Genomic DNA, 10,408 nt, shown 5'->3' with positions numbered 1-10,408 from the left:
GGCTAAGTGCTGATAAACGTAAGGCAATTTCTTGATGATGTCCTGAAGTTACATTCATGTTGGTGGTAACCAAGGAGGAAAACGTACAACTAACTCATCATTTAGAATATGGTGGTTTACAATTAATCATTGGATATTGATTTTTTTGTGACGGAACTGGAGGAAACCGTTAAGATATCCTAGTTAGTTAATTTTGTAACTGTTATAATGCATTACCTCAGCAATAGTAATAGAAGACACCAGAATTCATTCTCTTTGACATGCCGTAGGCCACATTTCAACAGTTTATTTTCAATATGGTACTCCATCATAACATTCGCTTTTCAAGTTTACATTGTTGTCAACAGTATTCAGAGGTTTACCAAATACATAGCTCTGCCGTGGCCAGTGGATGACCAGCCGTTTGTGGAGTTGAATGCTTATGTTGCTCTTATCGGGGCAGCGCTGATCCTGTTACCATTCTATGTCGCTGCTTGTATGGTTAAAGTAGGAAATTTCGCTAACGATGGAGGAAAATGGGGTAGGAATGACAATAGCGATAAGACTACATATGAAAATTTGCATGGTAATAAACTCAGAAGATGGTTTAAGATATTTTGGAAACACGGCGGACCAACAGCACCTTTCCTTCACATATGTGTAGCGTTCTGTTTGTTATTGCCCAGGTTGTTAATCCAGGCCCGTTTGATCCAGCATGGATTTCTTAGTAAAGGTAGGTTTCATATATATATTAACTTTTATGTAAAAATATTTATGTATTTTGTTAATGCTTGTATTCTTTCGATGCTCCAGTTCCTTAAACCACTAAGCAGTTAAATAATAATTAGAAGTTATAATGTTTTAGCTATGACAAAACAAAAACATTATTATAAAATAATATCTATCATCCTTCTCGATTCTTATTTATGTAAATAAACCATTTTATGATCAGTCGGGTTATCTGACGTGCAAATGGGTGGTCATTTAGTTTAAACTATACATATATGTTAGTTATTAGTTGGAAATGCATAGCAGAGTTTAAAGAGCTTCAAATCGTTAATCAACCAATATTAAACCTCAAATAAAATCTTTAAATGTGGAAAGTCTTCGAATTAATGAAAGCTGGTGAATGATTATAGGCTCCAACAAATTGGCTGCAAAAGTCTCGAAGTGTCTTAGCAAAATGTGGAGCAATTTCCAAAACAGTGATAAAGTTGCTTGAAAACCTGGACAAGGCAAACCATCATTCATGATACAAAAAAGATGGTCACCATCTTTTGATAATGGTTCATCGTATTGAAGGTACCTGTTTCAAGACTGAAACAGATGTGTGCAGCCACAACTATATGCCTTGTCAATGTTCGGACGTTAGGAAGAGATTTCGCAAGGCCAATCTGTTTAATATTTCATTCATAGCAAGGAGCAAAATGACTGATCTGCAACGGTTTTCTAAGAACACATCATGTGGACCAAGACATATGAAACAATATTATTTTTTAGACGAGTTGCTATATAATAGGTATATACTAATTAGAAGTAACCTCAAACTACATACAACATCATATTCATACAGGCACGTGATTTGTATGCTATGGTGGAGCTATAATGTAGGCACGCATACGCATTGCTGAACGTACTGACCTCTATTTCCTACAGAATAATGCCTTTAATGCTATACCTTGTAGGTGTCACTTCCTACGACCCTTTATGCTGCTATATGATGGTACATTTGGCTCTGGAATCAGCCTTTTGGATGATCAATTCAACACTATGCTAAATTGGTCGACACTTTCCTTGAATATGAATCAAATTACTGGAAGTGGAGTAACTTGCTCGTATGGACACGCCAGTCCCATCGAGCATGAAGAGGATGCTCTTGGGAGATGTGTCTTACCTCATCAAGTAACTTCAAACACTAAAACTGCTCTGTAAATAGCTCTTTCAGATGAGCGATCGAGCATGCCTCAGGACATTATCAGTTCTCTGATTTCAAGCATTGTGCCAGATTACCCCTTGCTATTTGTGGTGACCAGATTTCATATTTCACACGGGTTATTAAATACTTCATTTTTTATAGAAATGAGCTGAGGAGGGTGATTGACAGTATCTAATAGAAGTTGTTTGGTGCTGTAATATTTATAATATTATGAATTACATTCATCCATTGTTTGTGCACTGTACTAATCCATAAACCTAAATCTTATTAAAGCAATCTTTATCTTATAATGTTCATTATAAGATCGTCAAAAGTTTTCAAATATATAACTAAAAACTAAGAATTCGGAATTACGTATACCGATTTGTTGACTGTACTTTCTAAGTTATTAACCATAAAAAGCATGACTGTCAGTCTTGCCATATAACTTTATTTTAATTTACCTTCCTTAATTTTCGAATATGGTGTTTTACACCAAAAGAATGTCTGTTAATAGCTGCCCCACCTCACTAGGAATCGACGCATCTTATATGCTTACTTTTAAGTTTTAACGTTAAACTGATCCAAAGTGCTAGTATCGTCACCTATGTTACTTGAGTACGTGTGTATGAAAATAGCATTTATTACAGTCAGCAGTTCGAACTTTGCAACACAATGTATTCAGACATTTTCATAGAGCCTGCACCATTCAATTTGAGATAGCATTTTGATATCGTCCTAGTTTCTATCAGTGTGCAGTTCATCACGTATTGTGTAATTCCAAGTCTTTGATATGCAGTTCTACATTTCTAAACGCGCAGGTTTAAAATGTCATTGTTTGTCTTCCTATTAAAAAAGTGCAATAAGTTAAAATTATGGTTGACTAAAAGCATCATGATATTTTCAGAGTATTTCTACAGTGCAACATTTTGATCATGGGTAGACTATTCTCTGATTAAAATATTGCTTGGTGGGGTGTTTTGAAACCAATTGCAGCACACGATATTAATCACATTGGAAGAAAAACACCAGCTTTAGTTTATATTGAGTTGTGCTACCGTATAGTACACGTTTAAAAATTTGAATTGGCCGACTATGAAATCCTGAAAATGTTTTCGTATAACACTTGGATCTCGTACTTGTATACTGTTAGCCTAAAAAATTTCATGATCACTCACTCTTAGCTGACGGCGTTTCTGGACTTTCAGAGCGAAAAAGAGTGTGGACTTTATAGACATAAAATACTGAACTAAATTTTTGAACTTCATATAATATTAGTTAAAGTTGTAGATTTTGTTTTATAATCACCAAAATTTATGTAAGTGATTATTTTTTGAACAAATACTAATATAGATCTAAAATGTTGCCATTAGTTTGCAATCAAGAATATTGCCCAGTCATAATAAATTAATTGCATATGTATCAAGTCGAATAGGTAGGGACTGGTCGGTGAAAACACAGAAACAGAATTGACTTCATCCTAGCTTCAGATTGGCTCGATTGCCTCACTACCTTCTGAAACATAAATAAAAATAAACTGTAACATACCGGTCTGTTAAAGCTTTGCAGTTATTTTTGGAGCTGACAGTGAGTTGATCGTATGCAGTGTTTTTATCCACTAGTGTTACAGGATTGTCTACTAACGTTCTACGTCCACTTGTTTTTTTTTTTAACCGACATGAAGTAGAACCTCCCCTCTTGTAACTTCATTCTTATACCGATTTTGGGAGTCACATATTTTAGTCTCTTTTTTTTTTTGTCCTGGTCGTTAACCGCAGAGAAAACATTCCTGTCTATTAAAATAACCTCATATGTCAAGCGCATTTTTTTCATGGGTGTTGTTCTTGGTAAAGAATGTACAAAATATTGTTGTCTTGCGTTTCCAGGTTACATTTTAGGTTGAGCATTTCTCTCTTTTTTTTTTTTTTGTAAAGTGCAATACATTTTTCATCAAAATCGTTTCAAAATTAGGTAAAAAATCGTGTAATTGTATAAGTATATATTTATTTTCATAAACAAACTACTGGTATAATAAACCACAGTGTAAGTTTTCTACATTTAGTTTCTAAGCAAAGTTGTAAGTACTAAAAATAACCAATAGTGTTAAAATGTTTTTGCCCTCTTTACAGCTGATCTCTGGAATACGGATCTGGATTTTATGATTACCCACAAAGATCGTTTGGTGGCGCTTAAGTTTCTTTCGACGATAAATGAAACTGAGATTTCTCAAAAGGAAGCAGGAGGTGTACAAGAAAGACCAAAAACAGTAACTGAAAAACACCTAGAAGACATGGCTCCTATCTCATCAGAGTTTCTAAATTATGGATTGGCCTTATTTGTGTATGCAGTGCGCTACCCATCAGTCTTCTGGCGGGTCAACAAGGGTTTTTCCTTTATATTTTCGATTGAGACTGTTCTCACTGCCTTGCAACAACTTCTTGCTTTTACTGGGTTCACGGTTCTCTACAAAGTTCACATATATGGACCTTCACAGGTCCTTTTGAGGTTCAGTCCGCTACTTCTCAACATTTTGCTAAGTTTATTGCTATTTTTGGCTTATAATATTGTTTTATTGATGTCCTCCAGCATTCTATACATTTATGGGCTTCAAAAGTTCCGTGAATTTGAAGAACAACAAGTCCAGAAACGTCACATCTCCTGGACAGAGGAATCTCGACGTCTCTGGGGTTACATTCCCCACCTGAGTGCCCTCTTAACGCTTTTTCTGGCGATCTCGATCTCCGCACCTTTAATGTACGATTTTACGTTAGTTTACTGTGGTAGTTTGGATGGAGCCGTTTTTGTTGGGGTAATTGGCACCGTAATGCATCTTTTACTTTGGGTGTTACTATGGCTAGGCCTCACTGTCAAACAGTCTTGGAGGTTCAAACGTTCCAAAGATATAATTCACCCCTTTAACTGTGGTAGATCAAAAACAGGTAATGGTTCTGAACTAGAACTGTTGAATGATAAAATGGAGTTACCACTACTAGTTATTGAAAATGGTCAGACTTACCACATAACAGAAAAAACACCAAAAGATGCCATCATAGACATAGTGCAGACATGCATGATGCATGAATCTTCACTAAACGATTATGAAGACATCTACTGGTTGAAATCCAACTTTTCTTTCTCAAAATATGTGGATAGGTCAGTAGAATGTGACAGAAAGTCACAGTGCAAAATTCAACACAAATCGTCTTTTTCCAAGCAGCAGAAAGTCACATTTGAAGATGGGCTTGCCGGAACTCCTGTTAAGCGAGTGAGATCCTTTAACAGTAAATCATCAAACAGTGTCGGAAGAACCAGAAAACCACACGTTAAATTTCAAAATGATTGTATTATCAACTCGAGTAGCGGAGATTATACAACTCTGCGAGAATTAGTCAGTGATAGAGGCGATGAATTTCAAAGACCAACACTAAAGGTAAGAAGAGATACATTTTAAGTTTTTAAGCAGAATAGTGAATAAATTTCAAGAAGTATATGGTACGAAAATTTGTGTCCGATATAATAACTCATTTTAAACTTTAAAGTGGGATAAATACTAGTAACTTTTATTTATTTTTTACTTGCGAATATGTGTAGAAGTATTGACACTTTTTCACAGAACAAGAACCAAATTATTAAAAGTTACAACTATGAAATGGCATATCATGTGCATTTCGAATGCCCTTTCTCAGTTTTCACTTTATTTTCTCACGAAATTTGGTCTACTTTGTCGGTAATTGAATAGAAATACGTGTTAGAGACGAGCAGATTTTGTTATTATTAATATTATTACATAACAGACTAAATGATAATCATAATAATTAATCCTAAGGCAAGTAGTTTCGTTTACAAGTCTTACATATATGCACATTATGAAAATTGAAAAAATAAAACTTCTAGTTTCAGAGCTGGTCTCCTCTCCGATTCACGGACCAGTACAATGGAAGTGTACGCCCTCTGTTGGATGAAGGAGACTACAGTTTGCTTTTTGACAACCGTCGAATTCCTAACAGGATCTTAACTCCTGTTGTTGTTCACAGTGGCCTCCCAGCTACACCAGGTGACTCTACTCCACGCAGCACCCTTAGCACTGATTCAGGAATTACTAAAAGTCAGGGAGACGAAAGTAATTCCGAAGATAATCTGACTGGATCCATCAGTGAATCCTCCACCTCTCCTGATAAGACAGGTAGTGACTCTTCCAGTGGAGTTCATTGTAATTACGTTACGATTGAAAAGAGGTCATGTAGTCTAGAAAACGTACCAGCTATGAAGCCACCAAGGTTCAAGTGGAAAACCTTTTCATTACAACGCCACCTGAATCCATCTACCGGAAATGACTTGATTGATAATTCCACGCTCATTGCCTCGTCATTACCGGAAAATCAGTTATATGACGACTTTTGCGAACCAACTATGATAATTGGGCAACAAAATAATCTGTCTAGCGATATTCAAGATGGCATACACAATGAAAGATTTGTTGGAGTTACGAATATGCAAATAGCATCATTAAACGAACAGTCTGATTGCATGGAAAGTCCAGTGCTCGCTACTTCTTTCCACAACGACTCTACCCCTTCTTGGCTTCAGTATCCGACCTTGGGCGATAGTGAACTTTACAATAAAACGTATTTTGTTGGACAGCCTGTGCATAATGAAAGGTTACTTCTGAATCAACAAAACAAAAGAGATTCAGCCAACTTCTCATTAGCCTCCTCTGGAGATTCGGATAATAATGTACTTCATTCTTAATCTCCTCGGACCAACAATATAGTAGTTATGGCAATGTGTACATAAAACTGGCAATGCAGATCACTAAGTGCCTGGTTAGCCTTGATACAAACTCTGTTTATTTGTATACTTCTAGAAAATTAGTTGTTTGACATCAGGGGTTAAATTGGGGCGGAACGATCCGGAACGGTATTCTACCATTGAGGATTCAAGTCATTAGCGTACCTGGTCTTCTCACTGGAACGTCAAAGTGAATCACAAAAGGGTGTTCCACCTCTTCTAATATCGCAACTTAACTACTATATGTCACGACTACGATTTATTCAAAGTACATTTCGAAGTTTTGTGCTGTGAATTTTCTGAATGGCATACTTTGTTCTCAGTCTACGATCGCCATGTAGAACTGACTACAGAAGTATACCTAAGAAACGATCTTGAGTGCAATATTCTCGTCTGTAGCGTTGTTGAGTAGTGTATGAAGAGAGGGAGCTTATAGTTATGTTCATCTTAATTAGATATTTGTGTCTAAGAAGTTTCAAATGATTTTCACGTTTTTAATTTCGGGTGAGAAGTGGTAAGGATTTCGATGCTAATGTGTTCAAAGCTAGATAATATCATTCGTTTCTATGTTTTATGGAGTACTTAGCGCAAACTGGAATATTTTAGCCATTTTGCTACAATTAATGTGAAATGTTTAAAAAAAAATGTTCAAGTGAGAATTGATTGCTTGCTCAGTACTGAGATATTGTCATTATTAACGCTCAGTAGTAAGTCTGAAAGCTAAAAACTGGGGTTCGAAACTCATGTTGTGCACAGCACAGACAGCTAATTGTGTAGCTTTGTGCTTATCAAACAAACAAACCATCATCAACAGCTAATATTTATGGTACTACAATTTAATCTCTAAAATAGCACCATTTTAAAATTTTATTATTGGTTCGCGTTTCTCCTTTGTGAATAATTAAAATCTGAGGCTTCAATTGGACAAGTTGAGCGTATCTTTTCTGTTAGATGTTGATAAAATGCTCTTGACAATTTCTTTTAACACTTTGCCCATTAATGGTAAAAGGTTTTATAAACTGTAACGTTACTGCTCATGGTCGTCGTTTTATATTTCAAGGATATGTTATATCAGTAGTAAAAACACTAAAACTGATTATACTCCTGATTTACCCAAGTATTGAATCGATAATTGTGGACATTTTGGTTTCAGCTACATTTAATTATTGGTAATTAAATTTGTATTCGCATGTGCTTACTCTGAGTACACTTGAACATTTTAAAATTGAAAACAGACAGGAACTCAAACAAAAATATATGATAATATCAGTGAATATTTTGAAAAACGATGTTTATATAGTATATAGTAGTGATTGGTACTTAAACTACTTATCGTTTGAGGTTAATTGTCCTCTTTTTGTTAAACGCATCTACAAGTTCCATTTGTTTTTATATTTTAAGTAATAGGGACAGGTTTGTTATCTGAATCACTTTGATTCAATGCTTACATTTGTTTTTGATAGAATTAGAATTATTTTATTATATTTTCAAACATTTATACCGAATTTTTTTACCTTTGTTTTAATAATGTCTTCAAACCAAACATTATCTTTTAATTTCGTTCAATATTTTATTTATAGTTTTAACCTTTAACTACTTCAGTAATTTGTTAGTCATAAAGATCCCAACGAATATTTTTCAAAAAAATGATCAATTTATTTAAAAAGGTATATTTTGTTCGAGCGTGGCCCAGTAGTTAGAGTGCGGAACTGACGTTTTGAGGTTCGCATCCCGTTACCGCAAAAAAAACCAAAACAATATTGCACTTTACATTTTGGAAACGTGGTGATTGACAGTCAAACAGCACTATCTGGTCTAACAAGAGAAGCCTAACATGGGTGATGTTAACTAGCTACATTCCACGTGGTCTAACTGTTAAAAATAAAGGACGGCTAGCACAAATAATCATCAGGTAGCTTTGTGCGAAATCCTTCCAAGAAAAGAAAAAAATATGTTGATTTATTCAGAAGTTAATACAAAACGCGGAATCTCATTACTAATATGAAACTTAATTATTAACAAGATTTAATCGCTTAAAAGGTATGTGGAATTAGCAGTATAATTAAGGTTAATAATGATCATTGTATATTTCTGGCAAAGATACTAAAGCTATCCGCCTCTTTTCGTAATTTTGACCAGAGAAAAGACAGACAGTCAACAGTACCCTATCTCCCACCCTTAGGGAATGGCCATCACTCTTATAACGCGCTCACAGTGCGAAGAATATTTTGTGGTTTCGCGTGGATTCGAACCCAGCTCAGTAATTCCACCACAAGGCCAACATGCGCTCATTATTTAATAATGAAAGTGAATGCATTTTGAGTATGTTTGTTTTCATTACCTTGTATAATGTAAATAGATATATAATATGTATTAAAAAACAAACCATCTTCCCATTAAGTCAACTCGCAATATTGGCCATAATGTTTAAGTTTACATACTTTCTAGAAAATATAGTTGTTGTGCAGAAGTTTATACAATTTTATTACTTTTTTTTCATGACTTTCGACCTTACTCGGCCACGTGAAAGGTTTGTACTTTTGGATATATTTTGTTTTTTAAATCAATTATAAACTATTTTAATAACGATTTTGTTTCTTTTTTTTAATTTTTGAGTATACATAGTACGTTGGCATAATAAACAACCCTTTTAGCGAATATAACTAGCTAGTATATAGCATTTCAATATTCGTGAAACGTTATCATTAGAATAGAAATATAAAATATAGAAACGTTCTAAAAACGAGAGGGAATCCTCAATACCCGTGGCACTTGAAATTCTTTTAGGCAAGATTACAGTAAATTAATCTATGAGACCTTAGGCGTGGTCAAATATATCAATCGAAAGGGTTTGACCTCCTAAATTTCACAACTGTAATTAGATCTCAAATCGGTTGTGAGATGACGGAGCTATGAGCTAAAACTTTGTACTTGAAGAAAAACAAAAACTCGGAGCCATTCTATGAGCCGCTATGCCGCGTCTAAAAACAAGTGAAATGACAACGAAATTTGTTTCAGCTAGAGTGCCATTAATTTCGTATGTTTAAACGCTGACAATGGCACCGAGTAAGCCAATAACCTTTCGTTTCTGGGCCTGATATAGCCTAGCGGGTAACGTGCCAGAATATGGATCTAAGGGTTTATGGTTTGCGTCTATTACCGCAAAATCGCGCTCCGCACTATGGAGTCGTGGGGACGTTAGAAGAGAGACGCACAAGACCAACTATTCGATTAGAATAGCCTCAGAGTTGCTGTGGGTGCTGCTAACTAACTGCTTTTGCGCTAATCTCTAATTTTAAACAATTTGGAACGGCTGTCTCTGACTGCCCTTGTGTGCCTTTGAACGAATGTTCGAAACAAACTTTTCGATACCAAAACGCCATGAACTTTTGAGCGAAGTATTTCACATATTAGAACTCTCAGGGAAAAAAACTTATGTTATAGGACGGTCAGAGTTAGTTAGTTAGTTAAAGTACACACTATATTGGCTATCACGGACTCGACTCCAAATCAAATGTTAAATCATACACAGGGCTCTAATAATATACCCTGATATGCACGTGGGAGTGTCAAATAAATCGCCTGAATTGTATTATTTTTCATTGTTACCCATATTAAAAAAAAAAAAGCCTCCCGGCTATGAAAGGACAAAAAAAAACACTTTCATAATGCGAGTTATAAAAAAGAAGCATCATTATTCACTCATAGGATTTTAAAGATGTACTG

General features: G+C 35.2%; 1 protein-coding gene across 1 annotated transcript; it reads left to right on the top strand.

Moving 5' to 3' along the window:
• Nucleotides 1-207: 207 nt before the first annotated feature.
• LOC106467080 lies at nt 208-8,108 on the top strand. Its single transcript, XM_022395200.1, has 3 exons — nt 208-712; nt 4,024-5,324; nt 5,789-8,108. Exons 1-3 carry the CDS (start codon nt 208-210, stop codon nt 6,641-6,643), a joined length of 2,661 nt encoding a protein of 886 aa, XP_022250908.1. The 3' UTR covers nt 6,644-8,108.
• The last annotated feature ends 2,300 nt before the right edge of the window (nt 8,109-10,408 follow it).

This window comes from Limulus polyphemus, unplaced genomic scaffold (assembly GCF_000517525.1).
Source record: "Limulus polyphemus unplaced genomic scaffold, Limulus_polyphemus-2.1.2 Scaffold2481, whole genome shotgun sequence".
In the NCBI taxonomy this organism is placed as follows: Eukaryota; Metazoa; Arthropoda; class Merostomata; order Xiphosura; family Limulidae; genus Limulus; species Limulus polyphemus.
The sequence above is the reverse complement of the archived record's forward strand: the minus strand, read 5'-3'. Positions and strand labels throughout refer to the sequence as shown.

Bases quoted from the DNA above. Each gene is read 5' to 3' on its own strand.
- LOC106467080 (XM_022395200.1), top strand. From the start codon at position 208: ATGCATTACCTCAGCAATAGTAATAGAAGACACCAGAATTCATTCTCT. The intron at 713-4,023 runs GTAGGTTTCATA...CCCTCTTTACAG, and splicing joins GCATGGATTTCTTAGTAAAG to CTGATCTCTGGAATACGGAT. The intron at 5,325-5,788 runs GTAAGAAGAGAT...TAAAACTTCTAG, and splicing joins TTCAAAGACCAACACTAAAG to TTTCAGAGCTGGTCTCCTCT.